This window comes from Hesperophylax consimilis, chromosome 2, assembly GCF_061612785.1.
Source record: "Hesperophylax consimilis isolate HC1 chromosome 2, BYU_Hcon_1.0, whole genome shotgun sequence".
NCBI lineage: Eukaryota > Metazoa > Arthropoda > Insecta > Trichoptera > Limnephilidae > Hesperophylax > Hesperophylax consimilis.
The window spans coordinates 16,822,227-16,841,061 of record NC_142837.1 but is presented as its reverse complement, the minus strand read 5'-3'; the positions used below and the strand labels follow the sequence as shown (position 1 = coordinate 16,841,061).

The window sequence follows — 18,835 nt, the reverse complement described above, 5'->3', positions numbered from 1 at the left end:
ATTTATCACGAAAAGGTATAAATATCACACAATCAAAAGTTTGGTATGAAGTAACCATCATAAAATAGTATTGTTTTTCCAAAACATTATTTATAATAGAAAAAATATATCACCATCCCACTCGTCGATAGCTTTTGCACCTGTTTTAACCCCGTATTTTCTATTTTAGCAAATTGCTCATGGTTAGTTCCGAATTTTTCGAATATGAGGAGTTTTTATAAAATCTAGGGAGTTTTGGCGAAAAAGCTGGGGAGATTTATTTTTTCGGCATCCCATCACTGAATCAGCGTAACGTAAAACAAATGAGTTATTTATGAAAATGTGAGTCGCGCAGTGAGAGAGTGGTTTATTTATGCGCAGTGAAATGTCATGAGAGACAATATTGTCATTGCGATTTGCGATTACAACCAAAACCAAGGAAATTACAACATTATTTAATTCTCATAATATTTGCTTAAAAGGTACGTCGATTTCCTGATAATATGTAATATCCTTTGTAATTTCAACTGTGCGGAAATTCTTCAGATTTATTATTTATATCAAAATAAGAATACGAAAAACAAAGATGTTTTTCATTTCCATCAAGTGAACGAATAATATTCAAGCTCATTGAAATGTGGCTTAAAATTAACAATGTTAGGTTTACTTGATATTTTCTGTCTTGGTCGAAGGTCATATATTTATTTTTTGTTCTCATATTCAAATACGAGATTCAACCTGCTTTCTTCAAATATCCACCCGTAATGTCGAGTTCTCACGAGGACAATGCATCCAAAGGCTCTTTATAAAAACGACACTTGATTTCAACTTAAAAATCTAATGGAGACAACTATAAGTAAACATGCACAAAATACGTTTTTAAGTTGTTGGCTTGGGTTATTTTAATAATTTATGCTTTTTCGAGCGATTATGACGGCCTCCGTGGTCGAGGGGTAAGGCTCTCGACTACCAAGCTGGAGGTCGCGGGTTCAAATCCCGGCGTGTGCGATTAAATTTTATTTGTGTTAATTCACAATTTTTTACGCCTTTAAAATAATATTTATGTATGTATTTACTTAACGCCCAGATGGCATTTACATGTAGGTGATACAATTTTGATGACAGACAATTTTGAAACATGAGAAAGAAATAATAAAAATAAAATTACATTAAAAAATGATATATGCAAGAAACAAAATTAAAAAGAACAAGAACATAAATTAAAAAATACAGCGATTTAACTGGTTTACAAAAATACAACTTCCATTTAGGAATAGTATTAAAATAAATCTTTTACGTGATCCACAAAATTCGCAAAAAGTTAATATTAAATATATTGACATCACCTAAGTGTTGGTTTCCCATAGCGTAAAACCGCAATGTAATTGCGCTTATGTGTGTTGCAGTGGAATAGTGTATTCTGTCGTGTTGTTATTGTAGGTATTCGTAAGTTAATGAGTTGCAGAAGTTCGCAACAGTCGAATTTAGAGTTTAGAATTTTGAATAAAAAAGTTAAGTCGTTTGTTTTACGCCTGTCTTCCAATGTGTGTATTTTTAGAGTATTAATATTAATATTTAATAAGAAATGATATTGTAAGTCTTCTAGTGGGATATTCAAATTTAAAATTTATAAAACGTAGAATTTTTTTTTGTATTCGCTCAATGTTATTAATGTGAATTTTGTAAGAGGGAGACCAAAGTACTGAGTCTTATTCAATTATGCTTCTAACTAGAGATATGTATAATAGTTTAATGACTTGTATGGAGTTAAAGTTTTTAGTTGTTCTTAATACAAAGCCTAGTGTTTTCATGCCTTTGTTTACAATTTGGTGGATATGAATATATTTGTGACACGTTCCAGAATGGAAGATACTCTCAGTATCGCCCTGGTGTAAGACCACCATTCAGAATTGAAACGTTGCTTAAAATGGCTTTGGCTGTGTTTGGTGCAATTTACTTTTTAATTATTTGTTTCGGAATAGGAGATTAAACACTTATTTGAATACATTTTTAAATTATTTTTCAGGTCTCATTACATTTGAAAATGGTGTGCGTCCCCTGCATATTCATTCCGGTGTTGCTTTTCCTGTGGCACAAGTTCATCCAGCCCTACGTCCTGAGGTTCTGGAACCCTTGGGCCACCAAATCTGGAAGTGGAATTGGTGGAGCGGTGGGTCAAGATGAGAAGACTGAATTTCCCTTTACGTGCCAAGGGGGAGTGTGTCCATTCCCAAATAAAACTAGCAAAGATTCTGTCACTGTTAAAGATGCTGACAAAGTGATTGATGCCCAAATATCTGACAAGGAGAAAGTTCAATAGTCAGACATTATTTTTTAGATTATTTAACACTCGTCTAGCGACATCATTGCATCAACACTTTCCATAATAAATTTGGCTTGTATAATTTAGCTAAAAATGTAGAAAATTCATAAAATATCAGATTACTATGACTTCTACAAAAGTTTGGACAATTTAAAATCGCAAAAGTTACAATTGTGCCTATTCTGCTGGACAAGTGTTGAAATTGATTCCATAACATTCATGTTTTGTAGGGTATTTAATTCTTGGAATCTTGAATTCTTAATTATGTTTTGTATAAAATATTCTTGCATTTATCTTCAATCAAAAACTAAAATTTTTGAGACATTTCCCTAATGATTTGATAAATTTGTGTGCTTTACAATGCTGGCCTTTGAACACAATATCCCATCGCAAGTAAGTGTTTAGGTGGATCACATGCTAAGTGACTGCCGCATAGATACGGCAAGTTACTTGCTGTAAATATTTATCAACTCTTCTTTTATCTTATTATTTTCGTTTGACTTTCCTAGAGAATTTAATAGTCCATATAAATTGAAGAGCTTATAATTTCACCGCATGTCATAAGTACATTATGCGTGGTATGGTAAAATAATCACCCATTTGTTACTAAGAAGTTTCAGATAAAGTTTGATGAAAGAATTAAAAATTATTTTTGAAGGTAGAGATTGCAAGGAACAATTATCGTTCGGGGACAACCCTTCACACAAAATTCAGTTTGAAGTAGTTTTTTTTTAAATATAACCATTCAAATATTATATTATTATCTAGTAAATATTTTGGAATTAAAAGTAACTGCCTGCATACTAATTGGAGAAAATGTGTTAATGAATGTTTTATTGTTTTGTGGTGGGTTATATACGGAAATAATACTATATATTATTTTAGCAAATATACATTTATAAGTATATATCATTGTCATGTAGGTATATGTGATAGACAAAATCTAATACGTATAAATGAATATAGACAAAATTGAATCTTGAAGTGAAGAGTTATTATTTTTTACATGCGCATTGTTAACATCTATTTGTTGTGAGATGTAACTTCATATACCTAATCCTTTTCCCAATGTTTGAATATAGAACAATGTGTGGCTTTGGGCCAGTTGTTTCACAGAATTTGAACATTTCATCAAATTTCATAGTTAATTTTCAAGTGATGTAAAGGTCCTATTCAAGTTCTATTATATTATTATTGGCTAGTTGTTTCACATATAACATAGTAACAAAATAACAAAACTTTCACAGAACTTGAATTTTAACTTCTGTGAAACAACTCGTCCTTAGTTTTTCTTATAAAACCAAATCAGACTTGCTTGCACTTAGTTTGTTCTTCTTCATTCTACGCGCATAATAATGATTATAATAAATACGTTTATATTTTTGTGTTACTAATTATGTTGCACCACAAAGTTTCAAAGAATATAATATAAATTATTAAGTTTTACCTATTGTTTTATTTTTTTTACTCATTTATTTATTTACTAACGGACCATGTCCAATTACAACACATTACATAATATTACACAAAGTTAATAATACAAGGAGAAATTTTGCAATACAGGATAATAAAAAAATAAAAGTATGACAAAAATAGGGCACAAAAACAATAAAGATAATGTCAAGTCAAGACAGAAAAAAGGTTTTGATGGAGTTTAGACTTCTGTCAAATCAATACAAAATATTACATGCGTAATGACTGACAAAAATCATTAAGGCTTACACCAAAAAATTATCTAGGAATTAAATCAGCACGACCTCCATGGTCGAGGGTAAAGCCCTTCACTAGCAATTCGGAGGTTGCACTGTCAAATCCCGGTGTGTGCAATTTTAATTTAATTTTGTTATTTCACAATTTATTAATTAATAATAATAATGGTCTTTATTCCAGAATATCGGGAGGTGAGTGCAATCCCATCGAAAGTATAAGTATATTTTACGTACAGGACTTCAAGTGAGAACATATTTATAAATAAGAATTAAAATAAAACGAGATAAACGAAAAATAAATTAAAAGAGATTAGTACAACATAGAATATAAATAAAAAAATAAAATAAATCATTTATTGGATCGGAGATTGTTGTAGCCAATAACTTTCTTCAATGTTTTTCGACGTTAGATTCTGAAATCAAGACAAGATTCGATGATGACGACATTTCTGGATTTGTTGATCCTTCTCTTCAGTCCTGCCACACTGGTTAGAGGTTAGAGGTGCAAATCAAGGAACATGCCCTCCCATGAACATCTAGGAGGCACTGCACTGTCTGGGAAGTCGGAACATCCTACAGTATGCGTTGTTGTATTGCATCCAAAGCCTTTCCATGGTTCTCTTGTTGAAATTGGCCCAGAGTTTGCATTTATACATTTTTTTTTGAATAACCAACAGTTATGATGTACAATAAAATATTTGTAATTATTCGACCAATAAAAGGTTTTCACTGAAGTACCAAGGTAGAACAAAGATCTTTTCACTTGTGGGCTAGGAAGCCGAATCTAAGCGCTCACCTCTGCCTGTTGCTGTCGTCATCACCCGTTAACTTGTTAGTGATGATGTGCCCTAAATATTTTGTTACTTCTACCATTTTTAAGAGTTTACCGTTCAAAAAGGCTGGGGAAATTTTTTGGACCTTCCTTGTTTTTTATAACTGACTGAGCTTTTTTTCGGATTGTAGGTTAATGTTAGTTTCAAGTACAAACTCTTCACAAAATCATCAAGAGGATACAAAGTCTTCTTTTAGATGGCGCCATCAGTACCATGTCGTCCATTAAAGATAATATATTATGGTATACTTGCAGCACCTTGCAGAGTGGAAAATACTCTCTCACTACTCCCATCTCCTTCCTACTACCTTCAGCCTTACAATATACCCCGAATGGGGATGCCAGTCTCAATGGCTCCAGATGGTTGGGACTCTTGTGCGGTATTTACCTAAAAATCCATACGAATGGCTGTAATTCTGATGGTAATGAATATTAGACAGATTGGAGAAAACATAAAACACATAACGATTTGTCTATGTTAAAAATGTGAAAATTTATTAATTTTACTCCTGTAGTCATTGTTGTAGGATCTTTAGGACTTTTACATAAATTTGTTTACATTTTGCTAAATTAACATCATAAAAAGTCTCCTAAGAGACCTATAGCTCAGCTGTTCAGCACAGGGCAAAGAAAAAGACGAGTGTGCTGAAAAGTAATGCAATACAAAGAGATTTCTTTTTAGTGTTGAACTGTGGCGGGAATCAGCAGGGCCGGCCCTGAACAAACAGCGATTGGCGCAAGTTAAATTCTGGCGCTGCTTGTCAAATCCAGTAGACGCCTAGGCTTTAGGTTGGTGATCACTGTAATCAATCATATTTGTATTTTTGTGTGGCGTGATTTTTATGAAAAATAATCTTAAGACCCCGTAGTAAGCGTTCAAAGATGGTTTGAAAGGGAGATATGTAAATACGAATGTTAGAGGGAGCGCGCTAATATTAAAAAACGATAATATTTAATAAACGTGACTCATTTGAAATAGAGCAAAAATCTCTCCACAAATGCTTTGGTTGCATTTAAAGATACACTTTGATTTTTTTCATGTCTATAACATATTAAATAATAGAACATAATGTGTTAATATATAAAATAATGCATAATTTTTTTAGCTTACTTCGCATTTTTTTTCTATCGTGGGAATTTTATATAATTAACGTTTCGGCATAACAAAGTGTAGATATTATCTTCGAACATAACATACATATTTTTTGGGACATAAATATATAAATAGTTAACGAGAAACTTGTTATAAATCTGTAGAAATTGGGTATGCGGGCCTCAGGGCGATGTGTTAGATTAGGTGTTATCAACGCCTTAGAAATTCGTTGCCCGGAGCGGCCTGCTCCAGTTGCGCCCACATAGGGCCGTCCCTGCGGGAATGATTTTTCAACTTTTACAATGCGTGAGTCGTTTTTAAAAAAAAGTTTTTCCAAGTAGGGTACATTATTTTTATATTATTATGGCATCATCAATATTTCATTTTGCAGAAGCTAAAAGCTGATCAAGGACAAGGTCCGTAGAAAATGCTACATTTTCTACAAACCTCGGACCAAGGTTGCATAAAATGACAGAGTGTGAATCTCTCTAAATCTAATAAATAGTATAAAACGAAGCCGCTATCTGCGTATTTCAAATGGATTGGTTCCCTAGGACTTCCTCGCTAGAATTGGACGGTTTGCTAGTTTCGGGCCGGAATCGCGCATGTTCAAATTAAGTTCAATGATATTCTTGCAAGACATGATTCTACAAGATTTTAGAAGTAATAAAGACTTTTTTTTAATTTTAATTTTTTAAAGTAGTTTTTAGGTAAACAAGTTGAATTGTTTGTATTGGAAAATAAATATTCTTCTATGGAAACATATTTTTGTTTTGAAAATAAACTTCGAAATAGATTTCGAAAAGAGTCATACCATCACTGGTGATGCCATAATAATATGTGTAACAATAATTTACCCTACCTGGATAACCTTTCCAGCATTTTAAGGTCATAAATGACCGGGCGCCCATATTTTATAAAAGTATTTTTATCTTTTTTTTATATCATGCGGAAATAAATATTTTTTTGATGTTAGAAAGAGAAATAATAATTCTTTCCAGTTTTCCTCAAATATTTGTACTGGAATCCATTAATAAAATCCTTAAAATAGCCAGAATGAATAATTCATATTTTGCGCCGCTATCGTAACAATAAGGAAGTTGAGTCCATTTTTTTTATTTTTTTTATCAATGTTCGCATTCAAACTTAAATACTGGTATTTTTTTTTTTTTTTAAAGTTTGTTTTCATAGTTAAATTAATTCTCAAAGTTTAAATTTTATTAAGCCCGCCAAAACGAGCGGAATCCGAGCGGTAAGAGGCGGGGTGTGGTGTGATGTCATTAGAACTGTGAAAACCACGACGCTCAAGCATTTTGTATGGAAAAAAATTTAATTCTTCAACAAGGAATTCCAGTAATTTTTTTACCAATGTTAACCGTCTATTAGAATTGATGTTATTAAAAAAAAAGAAAATTGATTAAGATTTCATAGTTAAATTAATATTTTAAGTTAGAATATTTGCTTTTCCCGCCCGGTACGGTACTGTACGGTATTGCCGTCGCTACTTGTTGACGTTCCACGCGCTAATTCAGGACCACCGCGCAGAAAAGTAAAGACCAAAAGTAAAATAACGGTTTACAGCCCAGTTCACTGTGAGACCTTTCTGGGCGGCCGGCGGCCTGAAGTGTATCACATGCTATGTGACATGTATAATAATAAAAACTTCTAAGTTATGCAATAAACAACATATTATTATAAAGCACTGTACGAATATGTATCTTTAGAAATCCATTTCATATAATAATAACAACAAATACGTACATATATTTGACAAACCCAAATAAACCTTTGGCCTATACACCTCTCTCATCTAAACCGACCATCTCTCATGTAATAGAAAGAGATGCACCATAGGTGATCCGTTGAACGTACAAGTCACGACACATGTGACGTCAGAATTCTTTCGACCAATCGTGGAGCGTCTACAGTCTATTGCTATTGAATGCTTTTTCAAGAACGTTTAACTAATTCTAAGAATAATAATATAGAAATATATTTATATTTTTAGAATCGATATTTTTTTATCTACATGAACATATTTTTTATAAGTCAAAATATTTTTCACTCAACTTCCTTATTGGTTTAACTTTAAAAATTATTTCTTATATTTTATTATATGAATGAGAAAAAAGTGAAGGTACAGTTTTCTTACGAATTCTCCAAACAAAACGAATGTATTCTCGAAATATCGAGTTCTCTCAATTTTTCTATGATTGGAGTAAAAAATTATGTAAAATATAGTTAGCGTTTTTGACAACATTTTTCACTTTTGATATTAAAATTTTATTATTTAGAAATAGTAATGTTTATTTTAAATGCATAGACCGGAAAGATAATTTTATCTTGTTTCTAAAAAAATAAAATGCATATAGCGCACTTGAAATACACAGAAAGCATTGCAAATTGAACAAATGTGATGAAAGTACCGAAGGGACTCGTGCATTGCAAAAATTGAAAAATCATTCCCACTATAGTATAAATAAATGATCTCAACAGAATGTAGAGGGATTATGGGAAATGTCAGAAGTTGGAGGTATTATTAATATTATTGTTAAAAAAAAAACAGCTTGCGTAATTTCTGTAGTAATATATCCCGGCTCTCCGGCGGGGAAGGTTTGGTCCGTAATTCACAGGTTTAGATCATCCTTTTCCCTGCCAAAGTCATCTCACAATTTTATATTTTGATTGTCTTTCTTAACAGAATAGCTCCCCCTTATGTACCTAATCTTGAAAAAGTACCTGCTTTATCTTACTCCCCAAATTCTTCTTCTTGGTTAGATGCTCCATTTTGCATAGTAGAGATAAAAAGAGCCACGGAAGACCTAAAAGACTCAGCACCAGGCAAATGTGAAATCCTGAACATATTCATCCGCCACACTGATGACAATTCCCTTTCCTACTTTCTCTCTCTCATCAATATCTTTCTGGACTCTGGTATTATTCCCCTGGACTGGAAAATTCAAAAAATCATTCCCATTTGTAAAAGTAGCAAAGTCTAGGCTCAAGCTACAGACCGATTGCTCTCTCTTTAACACTTTGCAAAGAATGATTGAGAATAGATTAGACTGGTTTGTAGAGAAAGATCAAATTCTTCTCCCTTCCCAGTTTGGATTTAGAAAGGGTAAAAGTATCCTTGACAACCTTTCCTCTCTTGTTACAGATGTCAAATTAGCGTTATCAAAAAAAAAATTGTATTGCAGTATTTTTAGACATCTGTGGAGCATACGACAATGTAAATATACTCATTCTAAAAGAAAAGTTACTGGCTATTGGCATTCCTCCTAAATTGGTCCAATTCATTATCAATTTACTCGCCCAGAGAACTGTTTTGGTAGATGGATTCGCATCGTCTCCCCACATAAGACAAATATTCAAAGGCTTCCCGCAAGGGTCTGTCTTAAGCCCGATCCTGTACAATATTTACAACAAATAGTTACAGACTTGACAGCTGCAAGCAACTATTACAACAATAATATTTCCAATATCAGAAGTAACTGAAATAAACATTTAATATGCCTCTTTTCGACAAAACTCACTGTGCTCAGTGCAAAAAGGCAACAAACATTGAAAAAGACATACGTTGTGCAAAATGTAGTATGTATTTTCACACTACATGTAGCGGCCTAACTCGCGCCGAATTACAGTCATTCACGGCGAAGTCGGCACATACTCTTTCGTTCATATGCGACTTCTGTGTCACGCCAAAAGCTGCCTCTCCTCAGGATGAAAAATTAATAGAGAAGCTGAGCGCCGAAGTGAAAAAACTACTTAAGTGTGAATTGACTGATATAAGCAAAGCAATCGATTTTTTCTCTAAAAAAATTGATGATTATGAGGAAGAGAAGAAAAAAATTTACCAAAAAATAAAAGAAGTACAAAATGAAAACAAAACTTTAAAACAAATGGTCAACAAAATTCAACAAAATGCTCTTGAGACGTCTATAGAAATCCAAGGACTGGAATTAAAAGAAAATGAAAATCCTAACATTCCGGTGGAACTCATACTGAAGAAATTAGAGTGCGATGATCTACTTCTGCACAACAACATTGAAAACTGCTACTCAACAAAAAAATCAATCACATTGAAATTAAGAACAAAAGAAGCTAAAAACAGAATACTTTCCCAAAAAAAGAAAGTTGGGTATTTTACTGCAAAGGATATGAAATACTCTTCTTCTGAAACAAAGATTTACATAAATGAGAAACTTACGCCCGCCAACAACCAACTTCTTTGGCTAGCAAGATCTACAAAATCTATGGGTTACAAATTTGCTTGGACAAAAAACGGAAATGTATTACTACGAAAAAACCAGGATTCACCAATAATCTTCGTTAAGGACGCGAATGATATTCCACTACAATAATTCGGACCCCATATAAAAAAAGACAAAATTAAATAAAAACTTCACACAAAATGGCTTACGCAGACAATATTGTTCCTAAAACCCAAGAATGCGATAACTTCATTGAAATAAATGCAATTTTCGATGATACTAACTTCAACATGCTGAACATGAATATAAGAAGTATCCGGAAACACTATGACGAATTCTGTATCCTTTTAAATTCTCTATCTTTCCAGCTAGATATAATAATACTTACTGAAACCCAAATGCGAGAATGTGTCCCTTTCAGCTTACCTAACTTTAATACCTTGTCAATACCCTCTAGACATACCTCGCATGATAGCCTTACTTTATTTTATAATACTCTATCTTTATCCAACATAAATGTAAATATACTAAAATTCAATTACTCTAATGCTGTCCATGTAACATTTACTTTAAGGGGAAAAAAATATTCAGTATTGGCTATATATCGATCTCCCTCTTTATCCACAAATCTATTCATTCTAGAAATTGAATCATTCATAAATGAAGTTAATGTGAACCAATTCGATTTTTCCTTCATTGTAGGAGATATCAACATAAACATACAAAACGCAATATTAAATCCAACTGCAAATGAATACTTGAACTTACTGTATACCAAAGGTTATCTATCTTACGTGAACAGTACCACTAGGCCTAATCATCCAAATGATTCATGTTTAGATCACATATTCCTCAAATCAAATAAAAGTTACCCACATAGATCTGCTACCTTCAAAATTGACATAACAGACCACTATCCGACCTTCTATGGTCATTGTACTGAAAAATTACCTAACTACACAGATCACATTAACGGTCAGCAAATCAAAACCAAAATTAATTACATATCTCTAGACATCTCACTAACAGCCGAAACATGGGTCTCAGTGCTTTCTAATGATGACACAAATATATCTCTAAATAACTTTTATGATATAATTCAAAACCATATTGAAAAATGTTATGAACCATTAGCAGCACCAAAAAGTAAACACAGACACATAAAACCATGGATTACACATGGATTAATAATCTCAATTCAGCATAGAAATAAACTGTTCAAATCTTATAAAACTCATGAAAAGCATTGCCTATCCACAAATGAAGCACAAAATTACAACAAACGTAACCATTATATTATATATAGAAATTATCTAAATACTCTTATAAAAAAATGCAAACACCAGTATTACTCTGAACAACTACAAAAAGCACATAACGACTCACGAAAAACATGGAACATCATAAATGAGATCTCAAACAGGAATCAAAAAGAACACAAAATTCCTCAAAAAATTATAACTGAAAATAATATAATCCTTGATAATCCTAAAGATATTGCAACCAATTTCAACCACTTTTTTACAAACATCGCCTCTACCCTAATTGACAATAATCCTTCTCTTAGCTTGCACTCTGAGCATGTACCCCCAGACTTTCTGAAGACTAAAAATTCTACCTTCGAACTTTCCGAATTTCCCGAAATAACTGAACTTGAAATCACAAACCACATTGACAATCTAAACGCTAGGTCTGCAAATGGCCCAGACAACTTAAGTAACACTACAATTAAATCTATAAAAAAACATATAATCAAACCATTACACCATATATTTAACGCATGCATCAGAGATAGTATTTTTCCGAATAAATTCAAACTAGCTAACATCATCCCAATACACAAATCAGGACCTAGATGTAAAACAGACAACTACAGACCAATCACGTTAACTTCTCAATTGTCTAAGATATTAGAAAAATGCATTAAAAAACGTATCGTCGATTTTCTGGAATCAAACTCACTCCTTTCACCTAACCAATATGGCTTTAGAACTAAACTAGGTACTGATGATGCTATATTTAATTTAACCAAAAACATTTATTCTAACCTGGACTCAAACATCAAAACTTTAACCATTTTTTTAGATTTAAAGAAAGCCTTTGACACAGTCAACCATAGAACTCTCTTAAAGAAAATATCCAACATTGGAATTCAACACAAATGTCTCATGCTGTTACAAAATTATATATTGAATCGCCAACAATGCACAAAAATTGGAACATATTTGAGCAATTTTGATTTAGTAAAACATGGTGTACCACAAGGAACTGTATTGGGGCCGTTACTCTTTCTAATATATATAAATGACTTATGTAATATTAAAATACCTGGTAAAATTTTTTCATTTGCTGACGATACTGCAATAACAGTCCAAGGAAAATCATGGGAAGATACTACTAATAAAGCTAACAAATGTATTACTATTGTCAAAGAGTGGCTAGATAGAAACCTACTTACCCTAAATTATGATAAAACTATTTGTATTCCTTTCTATAACACACAGAAGTCGGCTCCTAAAACCAATCTTAATTTGAAGTTTCATAACGTAAATTGTAACCCAAACACATTCTGTAACTGTGAGGAGATGAAATCTGGAAAACTTATTAAGTATTTAGGTGTAACTATAGATTGTCAACTTAAATGGACCAGCCATATTGAAAAAACTGTTAACAAATTGAGATACCTAAAATATATTTTTAAAAGAATGAGTAATGTAGTAAATATAAAAACCATGAAACTAGTTTATGACTCACTAGTTCATTCATCTCTTTCCTATGGAATAATTGGCTGGGGCGGAACTTTCAACAATCATGTAAAACCACTAGAAATTGCACAAAAATCAATTATTAAGATAATGTACCAAAAGACTAAATCCTATCCCTCTAAACAATTGTTCCAAGAAACTGAAATTTTGGACCTTAAGCAGACTTATAGTGCTCAATGTCTTAAATTTATTTATACGCGACCAAACAACTTTATTAAAAATTCAAATCGTGCCAGCCAACGACATGGCGCTTGTGAATATGCTGTGCCTCACTGCAAAACCAGGTTGGCCCAAAGGCATATTAGTTTTATTGCTCCAAAAATGTATAATTCTTTATGTACAACCTTTAAAAGGGACACGTGTGTAAACCTTCAATCTTTTAAAAAGTACATCAAATCTTGGCTAAAAAACACTGAACTAGATATTTTTTTCTTATAAGTTTTAGCAAAGCTATCTGTAACATTTATATCAATGTATACATTATTTTTTATTATTTCACATACATACAAAACAGCGGATATATTTTATTGTTTGTAATGCTTTGTCTGCTAATTCACTTTTTAAGATGTCTTCAAAAACTAGTATTTACCTTATTTTTTGTGTTATTTTAAAACTTTTACATGTTACATGATTTAGTTTCTTGTATTGTATCTCTACAGTAACTCTTTTAAAATAACTTAAATTTATATTTAATATTGTATCTTCACTTAAACCATAGAAATAAGATAAAAATACTTATAATACCCACACTCAGGCTTCGCCTTCGTGGGATTTTTTTTAATTATGTACATTTATTTCAATATTTTTTATACATTTTTCAATATTTTATGTAACCATGTATGTATAAAAAAAAAATTCAATAAATAAAAAATAAAAAAATAAAAAAAATTTACACATACGATCTGGAAAAATCCATTAATTTTCATGTGCAACATACTCTTAAACAACAACGTCTAAAAGGGATCCAAATGATAATCTAGTCTCCTTCAACGGAAGCAATCTTCCGAACAGGCCTTCCATTGATATGCTTGGTGTAACTATAAGTGACCAGCTCAGGTACGGGGGCTCCATCGAAGCCAGAGTAAAGTTGGCCTCTCAGAAGCTGGGCGTACTGTACAGGGCCCGCAGATACTTTAATAGTACACAACTGCTCACCCTGTACAAATCGCAAGTGCGCCCTACTGTCGAATTTGGCAGCCATCTCTGGTCTGGAGCCCCAAAATACCTGAAAAAAACCCTTGACTCTGTGCAGAAACGGGCGGTCCGTTTGATAGATTCCCCAATCTTAACAAACGGACTGCAATCTTTAGAGCACAGGCGTCAGGTAGGTATGCTGTCCTTGTTCTATCGGTATTACAATGGAAGATGCTCTGAGGAACTAGCGTCATTGATCCCTTTGGCACCGGTGCGTAGTCGGGATACACGCCAAACGCGCGCCCAACATTTGTACACAGTTGACACTTGTCACATGAGAACGGGTCGCTTCTACGATTCGTTCTTAAGTTCAACAGCTCGGCTGTGGAACGAACTGCCGGCCTCTGTGTTTCCTCCCTCCTACAACATGGGACTCTTCAAGACCCATGTTAACTCCTTCCTCTCCACAAAAAGACCCTCCACACAGCATCCCCAAAGATGACATAGGCCCTGAGGGAAATTATTTTCTTCAGGGCCTCCTGTGTGGAGTAAATATTAAAAAAAAAAAAAAAAAACTCCAATATGCTGACGACTTAACGTTTTACAAAATATCTGCCAATCTTTTCATCACAGTATCAGCAATTAACAAAGCTCTTAAAAAACTCTTGGCATGGTAAAGTAGTAATGGCCTTGAACTTTCCCCTTCCAAAAGCAAAGTTGTCATCTTCACTCGTCGATGAAAGGTCCCGGATATTTATGTGAGATTTGGCGATGAAGCCATCCCTATCTCTAAGAAAGTTAAGTTCCTGCGGATGTTTTTGGACTCCAAACTTACTTGCAACACTCATTTAAATCAGGTTGTTACAAAAGCCTTTTAAAGATTTCTACCCAGAGTGTGGTGGGGATCTCTCCCAGCATCTTTAAAACTTCTATACCAAGGCTGCCCAACCTTTTTAACAGTTGGGCGAAATTGACGATTTCGAATCACTGGCGGGCCACTGAATACCTGACGGTTCCTATTTCCATGGGGGGGGGGGGGGTTGTTAGAGAATTTCTATAAAACATAATTCCCCACAAAATGAGTGCTCCCCACAAAATATTTTTAACAATTTTTCGATTTCCATGGGGGGGGGGGGGGGGGGTGGCTACAAGATTCCATTTCGGACGCAAAAAATATGTCAAAAACCGGTGTATTTTTGTTTAAAAAATGAGTTCAACAGGTTAGATTTTTTCGTCGCTGATTCTCGTTCTTTTTCAAATTGGCGGATTGGCGGGTTTTTTGAAAATGGTTCACGCGGGCCACTTGTAATTCGTTCGCGGGCCACATTGTGGCCCGCGGGCCTGGGGTTGGGCAGCCTTGTTCTATACAATGCTCTCATCCGCAGCCATCTCGATTGCGGATCTTGTCTGTTTGATCCAATGTCCACTTCAAATTTTCATAAATTAGATAAAATACAGTCAAAATCTCTTTGCCTTATCTTAGGGGCCGTGAAATCTTCCCCAATCAACACAATGCAAGTAAAATGTTGCGAACCTCCTTTACATATAAGAAGGCAATGCCTAGCAGAAAAATATATTTTTTAAATACGTTCAATAACATCCCATCCCTTGATTCCTAAACTTCAATCCTTAAAGTATGTTAATTCGAATCCCTTTTGGAAAAATCATTCCCCTCCCCTTTTATATGATTGCTACAACTCTTTCTTGGTTTTATCTACATACACCTATCTCAATGAATCTCTTCCCTTATACTCATGTCCCTATGAAAGCCTTACTATCTATCCAAAGGTCCATCAGTTTATAGGAATAAGTAAAAAAAAAAACATTAAAAACGCAGCTCAATCAAATAATGCAGAAATTAAAAAAATTATTGAAAACAACTGGCCAAATTATATAAAAAATTTCACAGATAGTTCCAAACTCAGTCAGGATTTTCATTGCGGGGCCAGTGTCTATATGCCTCACAGAAAATTGTGTTTCCCACACAAACTTCCCAAAGAATGCTCCATTTCCTCTGCTGAATGCATAGCTATCATAGAAGCTCTTCAACTTGTCAAATCATTAAATATTAAAAACGCACTCATCCTTTCAGACTTACTTAGCTCGCTACGAAAAATAAGCACGTCCCCACTCAATTCCAGTGGCGACTCTCTAATCTACTGGATCAGGGACCTACTGCATTCCATGTCGCTGGCTAGTGCATCAGTAGTCCTGGCCTGGATTCCGGGACACCTAGGTATTACTGGAAACGACATGGCTGATTATATTGCTAAGGAAGCCACTGCCCGTGGTCCGTTTAGTGATATCCCCATTCCGGTTAGAGGCCATTTTACTATTCTAAAAACTAAGTACCAACTCCAATGGTCCTCTGAATAGAAAACATCCTATCTGATAAAAGGTCACCAGTACTCATTAATTCAACCTTCTAATCCTGTTAAGCCTTGGTTTCACAAATACCTACACTGCCATGCCTAAAAAATATATTTCTTCCATAGCCCAAATGCGGCTGGGTAACACTTGTTGTCTTAGCCATCTTGCCAGGTTCCACATAATCAGTTCGCCGTACTGTGATTGTGGGTCAGAGGATACTCTGGGACTATCGAATTTCCAAACTTCAATAAGTTGGTAAATAAATGCATAAATTGGTAAAACTTGAAATTGAATTCCCTACCAGTATACCCTGTCTTCTTAATCTCAACATTCCTGAAATTTACCTTTTGTTGGCAAAATTTATTTATAAAAATGGCCTTAATATCTGAATATTAACCACATTTCTTTCACTTTCATCTGTATACATTTGTTCAGTTCTCCTATTTACCATTTGATAACTAATCCCAACTCTGTATTTATTTATTTATTGCATCTCACTATGCATAAATCACGTTTTTTCTCATAAAAATTAACTTCACTAGGACTAAGCCTGTATCGAGGTTTTGTATTGAGCTCTGTATTTATTTTGATGTGTTATGTTTATGTTATGCATACCTACGTTATGCTTATGTTATGTTTATTTATCTTTATGTTGTTTGTCTTTTTCATAGTTCTGTTTAAAAAAAAAATGCTAGTTATTTTGGAAAAATCTGTTTAGTTAAATACCGAAAAAAGATTATTACTATTGTACACAGGTTCCTATTTTTATAATTTTGTAACTATGTTATGTTTATGTTTGGTTTATAATAATAATAATAATTGTTTATTCCAGAATGTGGGGAGGGGAGTGCAATCCCATACATTCCATAAAATATAACTACAATGTTATATACAGAGATTCAAGTAAGTACAAATAAAATAAAATATAAAATGTAATAAAGTATAAAACGTAATATACCTATATATTACGTTTTGTTATGTTTGTATAATCATCTATATAATTTTTTTTTTTTTTTTTAAAAAGAAAGACAAACATTCCCGGGTTACGAATAACCCAACAATGTTTGAAAATCTCCTACTACCATCACAGAAAGCCGAAAATGTTGCTTGTGTTGTGATGGAGGACTTAGCCAGCCGAGGAATCGAACACGCGACGCTCGGTGAGACCCAAGCGCTATGCCCACTCAACCACTGACCGGTCAATAATGTCATAATATATTTATATTCTGTCATTTGCTGTATTTGGTTTATAAAAAAAATGTTAATTGTGTATGGCTAAGATCACCCTTAATGGGTGAAAGCCAAAATAAATAATAATTATAAAAAAATGAATAAAAGGATATTCGCTCGTATCTCCAACTTTAATGCTGCATATACGTTTGCGAACCGAAACGTGAGTTTCTGCTTTGCTGTTGCTTCGCTTCTTTTCCATAATTCTAGGCATATTCTTGGCTTGGCTCGCGTTTCGTTTTGCAAATGTATACGCACATAATAAACAACGTTAATAATTACAAATGTTTCGTGTAAAATGAAAAATATATTTTATTTATAATTTAAATAAAGGCTATTATTGCATACGCATAAAAATCAACGTGAGCTCTGTTTTAACACCTCGCTTTTCATTCTAGAAGTCTCTACAATTCTTCGGGAGTCGCTATATGCACAGCGACTAATCGACAGGGGGCGGGGCCAACATTTCCGAGCATACCCGAAGTCAGGTGTTTCGGCGCTTTATTTGAAATTGGTTCTCCGCTCAGATTTTTTTGTGACGTCACGGCCGAGCATTTCCGAATATTGCCGAGCAGCCGATAGCTAATTTTCATATTTCGTTTCATACGATTCTTGCACCTTGATTTCATTTGGTTAGATTACATTACTATAGCGCCAATATCATAAAGTCGATTCCAAAGCCTTAATAAAGACTGTTTGGTATGGCAACCACATTCTAACTAACTAACTAACCATCACGCCGTTTCCCCGTAGGGGTAGGCAGAGAGGACGGACCGCCAAACAACTCGGTCTTGGCACACACTCCTTGCCTCATTCGCATTCATACATCGTCTCATACATACTCTTCTATTATTCTGACTCTTGACATGGCCCGACTCGAGTATCTGATTCACTTGATCGTGCCATGTCTTCCTCGGGCGTCCCCAACTTCTGCTACCATTCACATTTGCATCATATATCCTCCTTACACTCCTATCTTCGCTCATTTGCTCTACATGCCCAAACCATCTAAGCGTCCCTTTCTTAATCTTAATCATTACACTTACATCAGCCTTGCACTCTTTGCGGATCTCCACATTCCTCACACGATCAAACATGGTTTTACCACACATACGCCTCAGGGATCTCATTTCAACAGCATTCAATCTACTTTCATCCTTCCTTTGCCAGTTCCATGCCTCACTTC

The 18,835-nt window shown here is 33.9% G+C and overlaps 1 protein-coding gene across 1 annotated transcript; it reads left to right on the top strand.

Annotated features, from left to right (window-relative positions):
* Positions 1 to 327: 327 nt before the first annotated feature.
* On the top strand, positions 328 to 3,748 carry LOC149425742 (UPF0729 protein AAEL015238). Its single transcript, XM_089644675.1, has 2 exons — positions 328 to 461; positions 2,006 to 3,748. The coding sequence occupies exon 2, from the start codon at positions 2,024 to 2,026 to the stop codon at positions 2,297 to 2,299; it is 276 nt and encodes a 91-aa protein (XP_089500801.1). The 5' UTR covers positions 328 to 461; positions 2,006 to 2,023; the 3' UTR covers positions 2,300 to 3,748.
* The last annotated feature ends 15,087 nt before the right edge of the window (positions 3,749 to 18,835 follow it).